The sequence below is a fragment of the Mixophyes fleayi genome, chromosome 10, assembly GCF_038048845.1.
Source record: "Mixophyes fleayi isolate aMixFle1 chromosome 10, aMixFle1.hap1, whole genome shotgun sequence".
NCBI classification, from domain to species: Eukaryota; Metazoa; Chordata; class Amphibia; order Anura; family Limnodynastidae; genus Mixophyes; species Mixophyes fleayi.
In genome coordinates, this window is record NC_134411.1 from 1,923,038 (window position 1) to 1,942,475 (window position 19,438).

A 19,438-nucleotide genomic window follows, 5' to 3' on the forward strand; every position below is an offset into this window, starting at 1 on the left:
TGGGGGACCTAGTGCCTAGTTCCTCGCGCTTACAAGCGCAGCAGCGCACAGACCCTCTATAATCTCCAACACTGCTGTATTAATAAGGGGAAACATTGCTCCTGTGTGTAAATGTTGAGGTTCTCCTCCACCTTTAACGCATCCTAATATGGGTTCTAATCAACCAGGTCATCAACAATCACTGAGCAGAAGCAACAAATCATTTATCTGCCCTTCCTGGCTTTTTGGAACATCATCATCATTTATTTATATAGCGCCACTAATTCCGCAGCACTGTACAGAGAACTCACTCACATCAGTCCATGCCCCATTGGGGCTTACAGTCTAAATTCCCTAACACACACAGACAGACAGAGACAGACATAGACAGACACACAGACTAGGGTCAATTTGTTAGCAGCCAATTAACCTACCAGTATGTTTTTGGAGTGTGGGAGGAAACCCACGCAAACACAGGGAGAAAATACAAACTCCTCACAGATAAGACAATGGTCGGGAATTGAACTCATGACCCCAGTGCTGTAAGGCAGATGTGCTTAACCACTGAGCCACCGTGCTGCCATTCTGCACCGAACATTCTGGGGAACAGATTTTCGGATACCTATAACCAGATGTTAGTAAGGAGGCAGGAGATGGAATGAAGCCTCTGCTAGGACTGGTACCTCGGAGGGCTGGACTGTCTGCATCTGATCTGTGTATTGTTCATCGTTCATAGACAGCCTCCTGCTGCAGTCCACCTGGGATCGCTTCTCCAGCTTCTTGTCCTTTAAGTGCACTGATTCATCCTGAATGCTGGAGTTTTCACCTACAGAGACAAAAGTGAAAAACATACAATTCAATTACTTTGTTTTGTGGCTGAAAAGTTTTACTGTAACAACGCAGAACGGTCTAATCTGACTAATTCCACAACAACATGCGTCTAATTCAGGCCTTGTTTTAGACACTCCCTGAGGAAGAGGAATGGGATATACATTTAGGGGGAAACCAACTTCATACATATATGGTGCTAATAACTAACAATTTATTACTGCACAATCGGAAGAAGAATGGATAAAACATATAAAGTTTGTTTAAACATAAGAAATTGTTCATGGAAATTAAGGAATTATCCCAGTATAAAGTGACATCCACCCAAAATCATATTATTCGCTGTTACTCAGATACAAAACATCAAACATTAAAACGTAACGGACAAAGGCCGTTCTGTGATCTGAAGAATCTATTTTATAACATGAAATATAATACAGAATTTGTAAAATAATCTGTATCGCAATAAACTAAAGACACAGGTGCAGAAATAATTACTCATATGTTACTCTAGGAACTGAGGAGTAACAAGCCTAGAACCCGTAAAATGTATAAACGACAGCTCTGTGTGGTCATGTGGAGATATCACCCACTTGCTGAGCTTAGAGGGGAAATCTAATAATATTATCTTATGATCTCTTTACCGAAGTTCCCCGGTGGACGAGTTACTATAGACGCCAAAGCATCTTCCTATGAAACGTTCACTTCGGAGCAGAGGATTATATTTATAAAGACAAGATCTGGAAACAATCTCAAAAGGTCATTTAGGAACCTGTTCACCCCTCCCCGGATTCCCCAATCTCACCTGATTTTCGACTTTGGTTCTCTGTGCCAGATTGTAAGCTGTCCGGCGATTCTGAGTTTGAAATAGGCTTAAAAAGTTTGTGACCACAACTAGAGAGAGATAAGATGAGAACATTAGTTTGTCATATTACAATGTCTACACATAATGGTGATTAAACTTCTACCTACACAGTCACAACTGGCAGGGGGCAATGCCTGGTATACAGTACAAGGGGCAGGGGGCAATGCCTGGTATACAGTACAAGGGGCAGGGGGCAATGCCTGGTATACAGTACAAGGGGCAGGGGGCAATGCCTGGTATACAGTACAAGGGGCAGGGGGCAATGCCTGGTATACAGTACAAGGGGCAGGGGGCAATGCCTGGTATACAGTACAAGGGGCAGGGGGCAATGCCTGGTATACAGTACAAGGGGCAGGGGGCAATGCCTGGTATACAGTACAACTGGCAGGGGGCAATGCCTGGTATACAGTACAAGGGGCAGGAGGCAATGCCTGGTATACAACTGGCAGGGGGCAATGCCCGGTATACAGTACAAGGGGCAGGGGGCAATGCCCGGTATACAGTACAACTGGCAGGAGGCAATGCCTGGTATACAGTACAACTGGCAGGAGGCAATGCCTGGTATACAGTACAAGGGGCAGGGGGCAATGCCTGGTATACAGTACAAGGGGCAGGGGGCAATGCCTGGGAACCCGGAACAACGAATAGGGACATGCTCTAGAAATGTGGAACAAGGAACAGGGGCACTGCCTGGGTATACGGGGCAAGGTTTGAGAGTCCATGTTTGGTGCTTTGTGACTAGTCATAAAAAAAAAATGAATATAAAATAAAATAGACTTTATTTTGCATCTTATCTTTATCTAGTTTGGAAGTAAGTAGGGTGAAGAACAACCTGTAGCCAATCAGGTCATTAGAGTAATTACAGCAACACAGAGTGTTTCAGAGAAGCGGAGTCATCATCATCATTTATTTATATAGCGCCACTGATTCCGCAGCGCTGTACAGAGAACTCATTCACATCTGTCCCTGCCCCATTGGAGCTTACAGTCTAAATTCCCTAATATAGACACACACAGACAGACAGAGAGGGAGACAGACAGGTAGAGACTAGGGTCAATTTTGATAGCAACCAATTAACCTACTAGTATGTTTTTGGAGTGTGGGAGGAAACCAGAGCACCCGGAGGAAACCGGAGTCATGTGTGTCCATGAGTAGAGGACGTTTGATGTGGGCGGGGCTAGGCCAGCAAGCAGCCAATCGAGCGCCTAATCATTACTGGTCACAGAGAAGTGAAAGAAGGATCCTACCCCATTGGTTGTGGTGTCCACTGGTATGAAATATAATTTGTACATCCAACTTCCTGTCACAAAGATCTATACAACTCTGTGTTATCTTAGTGGAGTTAATAATGATGGAAGAAGCTGTACGAGCACAGAGAACTGCACAATATTCTACAGCAGAGGAGGAACGCCCTATGTGCATCACATTCTGCAACGTTATATCACCTCATGTCTCACTGCCTTATATATTAGTTTCTGACGGAAACAGCGTTCTACAATCAGAAGCCATCTTGTCCTGAAGATAAGGAGACTCGTTGCAGTAATGTCTATTTCCTTAAAGCACTGGGGGATGTGAAGGTTACATTACTGTATGTAAGGACATTTCCATCTTCTCCCACTTTTATACTATACACCCCAAGGTGCAGGTATAGAGGATGCGAGGTCTATGCAGCAGCAATGACGGGACGCAGACCGAGCAGATCATTGTAGCCAACCGGCCAGTAATATACATTGTGGGGACAGAATGCAGCTCGTACATTACATTACATTGTATCCTCAAGAACAGATTAGTCTGAATAACTACTAACACTGTATTAGTATCAGAGACTCCAATAACTATCTGCAGGGGGCGCCGTGTAACGGTGTGCGACAGACCGCCAGTATTTCATACCTGTTACAAATATGGCTTAAGGATGATCTGATTGGCTGCTGGGAATCCTGAGAACTTAGCGCGTATCCCACCGCTTTATGCAACGTAACGCTTGGCTTTGTGAGGAAATCGGCCGTGTCCGGGAACTCTACCGGCGATCGGTTAAATGCAGATCCGTGGCTGGGTGAGGTCACTGGGCTCAGACTAGGAGAGGTCCCTGGAAGATAACAAGAGGTCAGTCTTAGGATGAAGGGTGAGAGATCTCTGGGGGCCCAGACCCCAGTAACACGGGCTGACAAAATCATTTTTATTTTATATTTAACCTAAAAGTATTAAAATGTAACGCAGCTCATTCGGTGAAATGAATTAGACAATCTACGGTGTCCTAGGCTGTCATATTATATAAGATTACATTATACCAAAGATACATTGTTATATTTTAATGTACTTTCTTTAACTAAACAGTCACTTGTATTTCACTTTCTGCTTATTTTGTACATTCACTTCTGTCATCAGACACAGGATATACACACAAATCACATACAGCATACATGTCAACTACATTCAGTGACACCAGATTTACACGTATGACCAGTCAGCACTACACATACAGCATTTTATAGAACAGCAGCTACAGTCCAATGACGTGATTGTTACATGTATCAGTTTTTAAAATTGAATAAGTGATAAGTATTATTGATAATGGACTCTGTATGCACTTATACAACGTGACACATGTAACACACAACATACATGTAATATACGGCTACACTGCAGTTAGGTCACATGCAGCTAATTGAACATAGTAACAGCCGCAGCCCCACCCGACGCATTTCACTCAGTTGCATTTTTCATTTATCATTGTGGTGGATTTAGAAATCACCAACATGTACTGTAGCGCTGCACAACGTAATCTGTACAGAACATGATAGTAACAATGTAACAAACGGATTTATAATAATTTGGCACCTTAGTTCAACATTTTGGGCAACATAATTCTGGGGGGTTGACCTTTATTTGTAATATTTTAGAATGATTGTGGCTATAACGCGAACTTCAGTTTTTTACGATTGTGAGGTATAATATAATCCGAGTGTTTAACATGAATATTGAGCACGAATTGTAGGACTGACAGGATTATACCAAGAGGGAGCCAGGAATACAATGATGTGTCCCCAGATTGATGGGATATGGGGCGTCTCCGCACACGTTCTCCCCGAGCCGTGTCCCCTATAAATAATAACATGTGCTCTGCCGATCTCGCCCGCCTCTTACCAGCTCTCCTGGTGCCCATGTGCGGGGTCAGGGTCACAGACGATGATCTCTGCTTTGGTATCGTCAGCAGGTTGGAGCTGAATGGTCCATTTGGATAAGATCCTTGGCTACAAATGAAACAATATAAATAAGAAATTGATTTGGGTTTAAGGCAGCAACATATCAGCATAACGCAGCCAGATTAAAGGGTAACCCTACCCAAAATGAAGGGGTTCTCATGCAGCACTGCTCGCTATGCTTACTGCTCGGCCTGTCCAACGGGCTGTCACTGTGTGCTCTCCAGCCGCACCAGAGGACTGTGGGACTGTCGCAGCCATCGATGTATATTGTTCGCTGACTCTTGTACGATGATGTGATATTTGCCTAATTATCAGAACGCTGTTGCAGACTGCCATCTACTGGTGAACGTGACACGCAGATGGGATTTACATACAACGCTTCTCATTAAGACTGCGTAAGTCTACGCCCATTCACGTGTGAGGAGGAGGAGTGGAGGTTGCGCTCGTTCTGCTTCAGCACCCTCAAAGCTGTCATTTGCTAAAAACGACAGTACTTTCTCCTTACCTTGAACCGCTGTAATCCTGGTGTGACCGTTTACTGTTACTGCGCTCCCACCGAGAGGACGCCAGTTCCATGGGCGGCAGAACGGACGCTCCCGAGCTCCGGCGTAGCTGTGGGGTGGGCAGACTGCTGCGGCTGTTCAGTCCCTGGAGTGGATATGCAGGATAGTTAGCAGTAAGGAAGGGGGGGGCATTCATGTCTACAAAAAGGGGGATTACACACAATGTTCATGATTTCTAATGTACCCCCAGATATTGTTATAATGCCCCATATATATTCTGATTACTCTGTACAGTGTTGCAGGAAGAGTTAGCACAATATATCTACAGCAGCAATAATAATAATAACATTCCAAACATGTATCAGCCAAGAGTCTAAGAAGATGCAGAACCTCTGTTCAGCCATCAGGGGGCAGCACAGCAGAAATTTCAGTATTCTACATCTCTGAATTCCCAATATGGTGATCTTTTCTGTTACCAGAGATGTTAAGACCCAATTGGGACCCCAAACACGTCCCAGGCACGTCTTTTATACGCAGTTACAGGGCAGAAGGCAAAATTTACAACCTTTACAAATAAACCTGTAGAAACTTGTGTTTAAATGTCTGAAATTGAAAGAATTTCATTTTCAGTGCTTCTACGTCATGTTAAAACCCAACAGAAACAAAGTAAACAGAAGAGAACGTCTCTGTTAGAAGTACATATGTTCTATGCACACTCTGTTGTGTAATAGAAGGACTCCTGTTATAATGTTACTGAAGCCACTAGATGATAAAGACAGCAGTGCAAAGCACAATTCCCTGAAAGATTTAACAGGAGATAGTAGTCCACAAATCTTATATTCTGCTAAGATACAGATATATACAGTATATAGTAACATCTAAATAGAAATATATGGGACAGAACATTACAATCTTTACCTTGTGAAACTTCCTTTCTCCTTTGTCCATAGGGTCCTCCATTTCAGGACAAGGGTAGAAGCCGGGGAAGGGGGTAAATGGGTTTACTTTTGGTCTGCACGAGCCCGAGAATGCCCCCATTAAGCTGTTAATGCTGCGGAGTGAGGACAAGACCTGTGTGGACAGGGACTGGTCAACCAGAAGGTCGGAAACCATGTTTCGGGCCTCATTCAGAACAGACAGATCCACTCCATTTCCGCCCCCAGCATTCTGGAAGAAGGAAGGAGAATTACTGCAAGATGACTTCTGTTTCATCATGACAACATTTTCAACAACCTCGTATGGTCTCCCCCATTAATTCCATACTAAGAGAAACATTTATAAAACCTGCGGCTGATGAAACTTTGCATGTTATCTGCAAATTTGTATAACATTTTTAAAAACAACGCTCTATAATGTTGCAAAAACAACCACTTCTAGAGCACTGCACAGCTTCTACACTACCCGGGGAGCTGGTGGTTCTTCTGAAAAATCCCACCGCAAACACCAAGGTTACAGTATAATGATTAGCAATAGAGGGCTATTAAAAGCATGCCCTCATTTCATGTCTCGGGGCACAAGAATAGTAAAACAAGAAAATTGCACAAATGCTATTAAATATTTTGTAGTTTAAAAAGAACAAGCTCTGCGCAATTTCTGCGCTGTTTTCTCTCTGCACTGGTTTTATAAATGTAAATTTCTGGCCCTGAGGAGATGACGTCCATATTGTAGATTATAATCTAATCTAGTTGCTTTATTATCCTGTTTAGAGATATATTCAAAGTATGGAAAGACTTCAGTAAACATGATGCAAACTTTTATACAGGCAGAGAACGTTAAGGTTAACAATGTATCTATTGATAGTTTTTCTAATAAATATTTAAACAGTGAATTGATTGATTAGAAAATATTACTTCTAGTATATTAATATAATATGTTTATTTTAAAATTTTGCGACTACTTGTTATGTAGGGGCCAATATCTATGTTTGTATATATCACAAAATATTCATCTCACAGAGACTTACCCCCCCCCCCCCCTCCCAATACCACGCAAGATAAATATTCGCTATGTGGACAGTACAATACAACATATTCAAACCAGTTATGGATTAGGATTATTTATGCTTCTAGAATTCAAATAGGTTTCTTACAATATTTTACCCCCAAATGGAATAATGAGGTGAATCTTACTGAGTAACTGTATCTGGGTTTGTATATTACATGTTAAGAACTCCGTTTACCAGGATACCTTAATTACATGAGGATTTCAATGGATCTATCCCCAATAATCTGGGTCTTGCATTCTAGAAATAGAATAATTCTGAACTAAAAGAATAATTTGTAAGAAACACAAATTTTCAATGATCTCATTTATAAACAAACCGTCATAAACCTACCTGATATTGGGGTTTGTACCAGTGCTTCAGGTCCCAATCCCAAAGGATCATCTAAAACAAGAAAAGCTTCATTAAATGAATATTCTATAAAACATTATGTGTTTAAACGTTTCCTTAAGTGAGAGGAATAAAACACCACAACTTTGTGTCAGTCCCACAGAATGGGGAGAAATCAGAACATTGTTAGGATTATAACCTTGGAAGATGTACAGATTTAGACAAAATGATATTAAGTCTTTATTTTATTCTTTTTGTCCTAATTTTTTTTTTTTTATGGATTTTTGTTTAAATAATTTTTTCTGCGCTTTAAGAAAATGTTTTTTTGGTTTTTTTTATAGTCGTTCCCTTTTCTCTTCTGATAATGTCAAACTTTAATCCAGAGCCCCGATGTAACTATATAATGTGACGTTTTATTTGCACTCACTAGTGAAGGAAGTGGAGGAGATTACGGTGCTGTAACATGTTAGATTATGGAACAGACAGAGGAACAATCCTAAGAACTAGTTAAGGCCACGTTTCCATCCTTCAATGTGTCAGTAATTATCTGGGTGGAGGAGGAAGAAACACTGAAGATATTAATTAATATGGAAATGGAGGAATAAATATTGACTTTGTAACAGACGACTTTCTATAGACTCTACGACAATATAAATCGTTCTCATAAATATTCCGGGCAAAACATGAGCGACACAGACATTAAACACATTTTACTCATCTCAAAACAAAAAACTTTTTTAAGACAACAATGTGCACCTGGGGTGATGTACCCAGGGCTGCCCCCTCCACACTGTGCTCAAAACAGAGATAATAATTCAGATGGATGTAATATAATCAGGTTCACAATGTTACAGCGACAGCTGCTGTACATCTATATACACAGCCAATCACTGACCTCAACAGGAACCAATAGGTCAGTGACACCGGTAATATCTGTATGAGAGAAGTCTACAGAAACTGCACAAACCAAATACAGATTACAGCCGTCCTCCCATATACCGCCCACACGCTACTCACAGCGCTTAACATGAAGGAACCTATATTTGTGGCTCTTAGTTCAGTTACATTTTGGGCTCCTTCACACTACAAACCGCATTAAGCTGAATGATTTCCAATGGGCTCCTCCCACCACCGCATATAAAACTGTAGAACGCGGCACGACCTGTTTCTCACGCGTTAACGCCAGCTATGTATTTTATAGGCAGGATCACTTTAAAGTAATTTTGGGGCACATTTATCAATATTCACATAAAGTGAAAAGTAGTTTTCAATCCTTATCGCAATGATAAGGATTGAACTATTTTTCACATTTATGTACAGCCCTGCAGAGAAACAGCAGTTCCGAAAAACTGCTTGTTTCTGTGATGTAAAAAATCATATTTACCCCCCTCTTCGGAAGCGCTGTCTCCGGGTCTTCTCCTCCTTTTCATTCTTCAATTGCGTATGTCCAGTTCCAAGAACTGCACATGCGCACACAGATCTCCTCTCTGTCTCTGCAACGATAGTTGCAGAGAGAGCGCGCTGAGTGACAGGGAGGGATCATGTGATCCCTCCACACATGCGCTGTCCAGCTCTGCTCTCCGGAGCAGAGCTGACAGCATTAGATTTCTTCAATTCTGATAATGTACGCCAGCTTCACAACAAGTTCCCGAAAAAAAGTTTTTTGGGGGACTTGTTAGATTGCGGCCAGAGCAGTCACCATACTGTTGTATGGTGACTGCTCGCAAAAACGATAAGGAGTGCAAAGCAGCAGATATCCATGCACCTTTAATAACTTTGAGTAGGAGACCTCGTGGACTAATTTACATGGCAAGTGCACGATAGTGCACTACCGTTATTTCTTAAATATACCCCTTTGTCAGAGAAGCAGCGTTATTTATCAACAATCGGGGTTTTTTTTAAAGCGATTTTGCCGGTGGGATTTAAAAACAGCATTTTTATTAACGGCAAAGATTGTCATTATAATCTCCACTGGCAGAGCTGCTGAACAACTGCAAATTTAAAAAAAAAAAAAATGATGCATGAAAAATAATTTCCAATATGGATGAACATCCCTCAGCGCAGACTTTGTTGTATTCATCATCGATCAGGGAGCCGACTAACAAGATGGTTTCATCATCATTTATTTATATAGCGCCTGCATATTCCGTAACGCTTTATGTTGCGTTTATTACTTTGGAAGCCGAGCCGCTGTTTATGAAGGACCGTGGGACTGTGCGCCTGGTAGCGCTGCTTGGTAGCGCAGGTACCATGCAGCGCGTAAGTGGTAGCATCACGCCGGCCAAGGAGGCATCATTATAACTGGTGGGACTGAAGACCCCCTGGTTCATCAATGTACAGTTACAGGACAATAACAATTACTGCAAACTCACAACATATCGTAAACACAAAATATCTTTCACTTATTTTCGAACAGTTATATTATTGGAATTCACTGGGGGGTGAGCTTAGAGTTAGAGTTGATGCACCAACAGTTTCAGTAGAGAAAACTCGTTGCAACTTCATTTTTCTGCATCTGTTCGTCGACATTTGTGCAAACCAGTAACTGTACCAACTACAGAATTTCTGCAGAATATTTGTTGACACCGTAATCTTTCTCTAACCCATCGCCGTTCTATGCTCCACAAAGTGTGCGTGGGATTTACAGTCATTGTGATGCAGTCAGTGCATCCAAAAATCTAAGAAAAATAAAAAACGTTCTCGTCATGTACATGACGCTGTGTGAACTACTGACATTCATACAAAATCTGCAACGGAAATAACTCACCGGTAACAAGTAAAGTTTATTCAATTTTCACCAAGTTTAAAACAAGTTACTTTATATTTTGAGCCAAAATGAGCAGCCTAAGTGTAGTTTGTAAAAGCTGCCAGTTTCACTGAGAGCCATTCAGAAGTACCCAATGTGTTTTGTTGAACTACAAGTCCCAGCAATCCATGCCAGCTCACACAGCTTGGGACATGCAGGTTGTCTGAGCGCTGGAGGAAACAGTAGGTTTTTGGTAGTGATTCTTACAGCAGTTTGGGGTTAGATGGAGCCTCCGGCAGACACTGAAACCGCAGAGATCTTATCTGGCTCAGTGACGTCAGTGGGGCTTAGTGTAACGTTATACAAAGTCTCACATCTCCTGCCTGTCTGACCAGAAGTACCCTGAGATTCCTGCACAGCCCCCTGCACCCCTCACAGGTGTCTGATAAACCTACATGGATAAACTCAGGGTGCAAGGTTTGGGGGACCCTCAATATTACCAGTGCTGACGTCTGGCAGCATGGACTGAACACAGACGGGGCGTGGGCAGTGTATGCATCACCAGATTGGACTGGTCATGAATCCTCTGGTCCAATCAGATGGCACATTCAGTCCACACCTTCATCTCCGTGATTTTGAATTTCCCACCAATATAAGATGATGCAGGAGGTCTGCTGATTACAGGTTAAAAAGGGTCTCTTCACTGTTTAGGTATACTGAGGGGGGGCAGTCTATTTACCCTTACAGGGGCACAGTCATAGGAGCTACAGTGATGGTTTTCTCATATGTGGGATCAATCCTACTGTTGTCCCAGACTTGGATGTAAATGACGTGACTAATTATTGTTGTCACAGGACCTTGCGCAAAACCTCCGGATAACACAGCGTAGGACACTCGAGAGCTGTGTCACATTACAGTAACACAAGTATATCAACTCTGCCCAATTCTATAAATGCAGGGCTGCAAAACACAGACAGAAAACAAAGCATTTAGTAAAAGTTGCAGGATGGTGTGTAAAAGCCAATTAATTAAGTGCTCATTAAAGGTGTTAGACCACTTTAAATGCCCCAGGGGGTAGATCAGATCCAGGTGCTTCTGATAGAGGATTACTGGTGATTTGCTTGTTGAAAAAGGGTCTCTGCACACGAGGTCGGACACACTGTTCCATTAGTCGGATGTTGCTGTGTGCGCCGCTGTACAGACAGAGCAGGAGATATAAACGCACCTCCGACATCTCTGCTCCGGGGGACTCCGTAATGCGGTTCTATGTGCGGTTTGAACTTTAATAAATCTCACGGTTTCAAAGCCGTTAAAAACCGCGCGGAGCGTTATGTGAGATTACTATTGGTGGGAAGCGGTCAGGACATCCTACACTTAAAGCCAAATGCAACTTGTTTCTTGTAATGTGAATGATGCTCTGCTGTCTAATCACATTTACACAATTCTGTAACTATCTGAAACACTTCACTTGTTACAAGTGCTGTTAATAGACTTTAAAACGAAATTCACTTTATGCTTTAAAATGAGCCTCAAAACTAAGTGTCGTCTGTAAAAGACCTTGAAAGTCATCCAAAGGGAAGCCATGTGTTTTGTAGAACTACAACTCTCAGCATCCCTGAGCTTATCCGCTGCTATAAGACCTGTTACAGGTCGCACACGAGGGGCACAGGGACGTGTAGACGGAGCTCTGCTGGAATGTCATCGGTCTGGGCCAGCAGAATGTGGATAAAGCCCTGATCACACTTGTCTTGTACATTCAGTTCTCTCTCTGACAGACCCCAGAACAGGCGCAGAGAGAAACTGGTGGGGGGAGGTCACAGCGACAGCGTGGAGGGAAGCCAAAAATCTCTTCTGCCATTAAGTGGGGCACAGAAAGCCAATGACAAATCAATGACATCAGACAGCGTTCACTGTGACAATCAATCTCTGGAGGAAAAACACAGTGAAATGACCTTTCAGAGGCGAAACAAAGGAACCAATGTTTGTATCCCGCTGATATTATAACATGTAAATAAATGGTAAATTTATAGTGTACAATCATCTGTTAAATGAGGTGTATTTCATGGTCTGTAAGAGGACGCATACGGTTGTTATTAATTTCCTACATTCAAGCTGCTATTAACGATTTAAAGTTTGCAAATTGGCATGCGATTACCATGGAAACCACAGTCACGTGACAAGATGTAGTGAGCAAGGTGCCTAGAATAAAGCCCCGCCCCCTATCATCTCTGTCATCAAATGACCACCGAAGAGCTTGGTGACTGACTGGCTCAGACTCAGAAATCAGGTTGCACTGTCCCGGGAACAAGCAGAAACTTAATGTTTTCCAAAGAGACACACTGCTCCCGTCAGAGCATTTCACAAAGGGAACATGGGATTATGGGCGTACCTCCTAGAAAAAGGATTATTAGATATCAGATTTAGCTTCATATTTAAAAAACTTGCTGGTAAATGTATAATACATTTTTGGGGGGATCACAGCTTTAAGCTATAACAGATTGTTCTACGGCCTTGTTCCAGCTGAACTGCTGCTATAACCAGATGACGGAGATCAAACAGAGACACATACATATACGTACTATAAATACATATATTGAGAAATGTAAATTATAATATATGCAATGTGTACTTTTTATTTTGATTTAAATAACCTAGTTATAAATGAATGCAATTACTATATTAAAAGATAAGTTTCCATTTGTGACAAAGAAAGTTGCTGTACGCAGTGATCCAGACTGAACCCAGGAATCCACTATCTGCAAAACTACAAGTTACATATAATTAGGGATCTGGTTTACAGGGTTACTTTTTAGGGAACCAAGAACTTCTCATTTCTGTTTTTTTGTGTTGTTTTTTTTTTTTGACATGCCAAAAAAATCAGTGTTTCCCAAAGTTATTGAATAAGTAGGACACAAACAATGAAAAACTCCATAGAATTTATTTTTATATTAAACAAGGGGGGAATTGAGCCAGGGAACAAAGTACAGAGAAAGAGACCGGAAGGTACCAGGAGAGTGAAAGGAGGGTATCAGGGGAGGGAGTACCTGGAGACACCAGATTTGTTTCGACCATTGCATTATGAAATGCAGTATTTAAAATCTTCGAACACGACACAAGCGGTTTCTGATGCGCTGACGCCAGGCTACACGTACAGTAGATTATACAGGGTAAACGCCAACAAAATGCATTCAAAGCGAGGGTCTGTTTTCACATGTTTTACCCTATTCCCCAGCGCATACGCGCAAATGTAACTAGAAACGATTTAGGTTCACTGGAGCACTAAGGGTTAACTGTTGTCGAAAAACAGCAGAGATATTGCTGTAACAAAGTAACAAAACACTGCAATAGCTGCCGACTAGGTTAATAGTAATATGAAAAAAGCTCAGACCTCTAAGATTTTCAAAGTCAATTCATACATTCTTCAATCAGTCTCCAGCTCACAAGTAGATAGGTTACACACAGCTTTCCTTAACCGTGGCCTGACATTCTTTTTGCAGAACCTTCAAATAACGTCCCTATATTTTGTGACACATTAGTTTAAACTACAGTGTTATCCTTTGGGTTAAATCGAGCACTATATGGATAATGAACTATTAATATGATAGATGAGTAAATGTAATAAACACTATTAGATGTATTTATCATAGGTGCATGCTGTTTATAATATACTACATTTAGGTACAGACAGTGTTTGTGTACAGCAGACAGTGGACGCAGAGGCCCTTACTGCTAGCCAAAAGTTACAATACTCACTGGAAATTTTGGGGAGCTCGATATAGAGGAAATTGAGACATTAACTACTTCCTTAACTTGTGCGATACGACAGAGAGAATTTGGGTCTATGATTTTCTCTCTGTATAATATATACTGGGGACAAAGCTCAGCCTCACTGAGACGTGACCTGGGGGTAATTGCTGATAGTCATAGTACATTACTGCCGTGTTACATGCGAAATGATGCGTGATGGAGGCAATGACATGGATGGACTGCTAACTCCACACGTCTCCTACACTGAGCCCCATGTTTCAGTGCAATCAATAGTAACCTCACAATTTATGTACCACAATTGCCGTTATAGTGCACACTATCACCTGCGCAAGGTTGTTACGGGACTTTGATCGTTATTGAATCTGCCCCATAGTTTTTAATACAACTCAATTGCATGTAAACAGTTAAGCTGCCGTTATAAAAGGAAGGACAACAGTATTAAAATTATTATTTCAGTTATACCAAGACGGGCTATGAGGTTTTGTGCAACTGTCGAGCCAGCGTCATGGGACTGTAGCAACTAGACAGCCTCTTTCTGTTCCATTAATATCTTTTAAAATCAATATAATTACAGTTTAGATATTTAATGAAAGTAGATTAATTAACATATTTCACTGTCACATGAACACATCACCAAAGCTTGTCATAAAATAAAGCCTGGGATATAAAAGCTAATTACAGCAGTCAGTGAATGATTATTCTCTTCAGCCTAAAATCTCACTAAATGTAGCAGCCCACAACCATGGGACAATATTTTCACTTGCAACAAAGTTATACTTATAAAAAGTTATGTTCTGTATCAGTACCTCCTAATGTCCACTAGATGGCGCTGCATGCCAGAACCACCAGGCACAGTCAGATCCAACATGAGGATTCCCAATGTGTTTATACAACATCCATGTTCTCTGGTGATTAAACTTCTGCAAATTAGCATGACAGGCCACAGGACAGACCACGGACCTCAATCCGCTAACAGGCCTTGGGGTTAGGCCAGAGATAATCCATTATTACAGAAAAACAATTATATGTTAAGCAGAAAAGAAAAACAACAACTTTCAGCTGTATGACCTGTGCGCTATAACAGATATAATTATTCTATATTTAAATATTGCCTCTAGTTAATGTTTGCAGACGTTATATTAACAGATAAAGTCAGTCAAGTATTTCAACCTTCACCTAATCTGTCCGTCAGTTCCCACCTCTCTCTTACTGTACAACTTACATCAACAAGGGTCCATTACACATGAGGACAATATAAAACCTGCCCCCAAATAGCAGTCACACCCCAGGTCCTCATATTCAGTGACCCCACTCACCTGGATTTATAATGTGGGAGGTGACGGGCAGGAAAAAGTCTCTAAACATCCAGAAGAACATTAATTACGATTAGCGGACACAAAACAACCCCACAAATGTTCCATTCTCACAGTCTGACACACGGAATGGAAAACTGGAAATGTGATAATGTGGGAACTGCAGAAGGTGACACTAAACACAGCGCCTTCCCAGAACAGCAACAATGCTTCAGCATGTAAGGGGTTAAATAAATCTAGTTTGGGGGATATTATCAGTCTCTGAGTGTATCAGAGATCAGTATAAACCTCGCTACAATACAGTGACCTCCATGATTTTTTCAAACTCCATCATTTAAATAAAATGAGCATTATCATTTTACCGTCACTCCCTGTGACTGTCAGTGAAGAGTTTCCTGATCTGTGGCTGATCAGGGATATCCTGAATATCTGCCCTGGTACCAGCCCTTGAAGGGGTTTAATCATCATCACCATTTATTTATATAGCGCCACTGATTCCGCAGCGCTGTACAGAGAACTCACATCAGTCCCTGCCCCATTGGAGATTACAGTCTAAATTCCCTAACACACACACACACAGACTAGGGTCAATTTGTTAGCAGCCAATTAACCTACCAGTATGTTTTTGAGGTGAGGGAGGAAACCGGAGCACCCGGAGGAAACCCACGCACACACGGGGAGAACATACAAACTCCTCACAGATAAGGCCATGGTCGGGAATTGAGCTCATGACCCCGGCGCTGTGAGACAGAAGTGGTTTAATTGAATCATTCGTTTTATTTTAAAGTTTTACTTAAAAAAAAAAAAAGTCAGGGGGAAAACATGAATTAAATGTACAGAGTTTCTCCCCTAAGAACGAGACAGGTTTAGTAAGGTGAGATAGACACTGAGCAGATACAAGAGAATCGCTCATGGCCGACGGGACGCTACTGGTTTTGTTAAATAGTTTAATTCACAGGAAATGGAGTCAGATTATAGCGAGTGTTGTCCTGACTAATGACAAGTAACGTGGAATCTGGAACCTTATCCAGCAGAAAGGGACTAAGGTTGGGGGTGACGGCCAGGACTAGAGCAGTATCGGGGTATGGAAGGACTCTCAGACTCTGCAAAAACAACGAAAAGGCTGAAATCTGAGAAGAATTATTATTATTATTATTATATTATTTTTTATTTATAGGGCGCCACAAAGTATCCGTAGCGCCGTACAAGGACAAACAATGGCACAGTACAAGGTGAAACAGCACAGTACAAGTAACAGTAAGCACTATAACTCTGGGGGCTCAGGCACAGCATGAAAGAGAGGGAGGGAGGGGAAAAGTGAGTACAGGCAGGTACTATGGCCCAAGAGGGTGGGCACGGATGACAGGTTGAGAGTCACTGAGGGGAGCGGAGAGAAGCGAGAGGAGACAGAGGGCAGAGGGACTGAGAGGAGGTGAGCTGAGTAGCTGGAGAGTGCAGTTAAAAGTGATGGAAACAGGAGGTAGGAGAACCCTGCTCAAAAGGAGCGAACAATCTAAAAAGGAGGGGAAGACAGACAGACGGATGAGACGGAGACAGAGTTGGGGAAGGGAAGAAGGGATGAGAAAGAGAGGTAGCCGACCGGTGGGAGTTTAGGCATGAGACTGGAAGGCTTTTAGGAAAAGGTGGGTTTTTAATGTTCGTTTGAAAGAGGACAGATTAGGGGAAGTTCTGATGGAGCGGGGGAGCTTGTTCCAATGGAGGGGAGCGGCGCGGGAGAAGTCTTGGATACGTGCGTGAGAGGAGGTAATCAGAGGGGAAGAGAGGCGACGATCGTTGGACGATCGCAGTGAGCGGGAGGGAGTGTGAATAGAGATAAGGTTAGAGATGTAGGGAGCAGTGGAGTTGGCGAGGGCCTTGTAAGTCAGAGTGAGGAGCTTGAAAAGGATTCTGTAGGGGAAGGGGCAGAATGAGCAGAAATTCCTGTGATTGACGGACGTCAGGTTCAAGCCATCAAGGTGACGGTTATATAGAATTACACAAAACTGTCACAATCAGTCTGTAACTAATAGATTTTTGTCCTGCATAAACATACTGTGATATTCTGAAAGATTTTTATTCTTCTGGAAATAGACATTTTTATTTATTTCACTAAAATGACTTCTGTCCACATTATTGTTATACGACTGTTCTGTGCGTAACATTTACAGGTCTTTAATATAACTATTTGTTGTTTCAATTCAATTACTGACTCATTTACTAAAATGAATCAATATTATTTATCTATCTATCTATATAATTTCTTAGCATTTCTGTGTAACTATTGAAATAGTTCATAAAACAGGATAAATATGTAAATAAATGACTGAATATCATGTTAAGGTTTCAAGAAAACAATACAGAATTATTTAGGAATTAACGTTTGTGAATCCCACTTAATGGTTTCTTTTGCACCTGTTAAATAGAAACAATGGACGAAACCATTTTATGGGTGAACCAATGAGGATGTAATCTATCAACGCCACAACAAATGCCTCGTGCCTCAGTCATGTGATTAGTTCATGGTCAATTAATAGGCTGTATTGTCATGAATCTTGGCTGCCTCCACTTTATAGAATCCACCACTGACCATTAATATACGAATAACCGATAAGAAATGTCAATGATTCTGTATAATACATATAGAATAGTGGAATATGTATCCCTTGTTCAGTCATGGGGGGCTGGATATAGAAAACCATCCCCCATCATCCCTGGTCAGCCAGAGAATTGTAGTCCTGTCACACCTGTGCAGTGAATTATAACTGTACCCCTTGGGCCTGAGTCATTAAGGAGAGTAAAGCATAAAAAAGGAGTATAATTTGCACCTGGGCAATACCATGTTGCATTGGAGGGGGAGGTAAATTTAAAATGTGGGGACAGAGTTATAGTTGGGGTAGGGCATGTCCTAGATCAACATTAAATTTCATTTTAATAATAAAGTTATTAAGTATTTGTGTGTTAGATGAGAAAACAGCCAATATTTAACTTATCTGCAAAATAATAAACTTATTTGCACCCCTTGCATTGAAACATGGTTTGTCCCAGAGAACATTTACTCCTTTTTTGCCTTAATGACTCAGGCCCCTTGTGTTTATGGGGAGCTACATGCAATATGTGTTACTTGCACCTATTCCCAATATATTATATATATTTTATTATTTTTCTGGTTGCTGGGGGCACTTGTGCCCCTCTCTTACACCAGAGCTGGTGAACACGTCAGGAGACGTCTACGCGATACCTCAGGGCCGCTGGCGTCTACCTTTCAGGAGCCGTCTCTATTAATATGGATGGAGGCTCCGGAATTCTACAACATCTCCGGGTAAGAGGATCATCGCTGCTGTCAGAGAACAGGTCTCCAAACAAGTCTGTATGAGACACAGGGAACATATTTTGTCAGGCACCATCCAGTCTGCTTCCTCCAGCTCAGGCCATGTAAGGTATTAGTCTGCAATCACATCTCCAACCTATTGTTTCCTGCAGCTATCAGCACCGCAAACACAACCCGGGCTCACTAGGGCTCTGTGTATCCTGATGGGGGAACAAGCTTTATATCTATTGAAACTCCTGCAAAATATAAATGTATCTCTGATGACTGCAGAGACATCTGCAGAGGAATAAGATGGGACAGAGATAAGAGATACTGACAGCAGCTCAGGAGTTACGTTATGCTGAGTCCTAGGAAGGGTATCATTAAGGGATTCACCTAATTATATGGGGGAGAGCTATACTGTAATTTCTAAGTACTGGTGCAATAAACCACCTGCAATCCAGCTGGCAGAGAGGAGAGCTGGGACAATGGCCAATCTGTCAGGCTGCGGGATCCACAGGTCCCAAACCTGGGGACACTTGGAGAAGTATTTTTAGTTCTGGGTCTGGAAGTTAAGTGCAGATTAAATGGCTC

The 19,438-nt window shown here is 41.8% G+C and overlaps 1 protein-coding gene across 1 annotated transcript in view; it reads right to left on the bottom strand.

Moving 5' to 3' along the window:
* The window catches only part of PDE3B (phosphodiesterase 3B), a 90,570-nt gene that overhangs the window by 19,774 nt on the left and 51,358 nt on the right, over window positions 1–19,438 (bottom strand). Inside the window, exons 2-8 of the mRNA XM_075187602.1 lie at window positions 7,714–7,764; window positions 6,297–6,545; window positions 5,381–5,523; window positions 4,817–4,923; window positions 3,563–3,758; window positions 1,613–1,701; window positions 663–805 (exon numbers count right to left, since the gene is read on the bottom strand). Coding sequence (XP_075043703.1) covers window positions 663–805; window positions 1,613–1,701; window positions 3,563–3,758; window positions 4,817–4,923; window positions 5,381–5,523; window positions 6,297–6,545; window positions 7,714–7,764 — 978 coding nt within the window. The remainder of the gene's footprint in view (window positions 1–662; window positions 806–1,612; window positions 1,702–3,562; window positions 3,759–4,816; window positions 4,924–5,380; window positions 5,524–6,296; window positions 6,546–7,713; window positions 7,765–19,438) is intronic.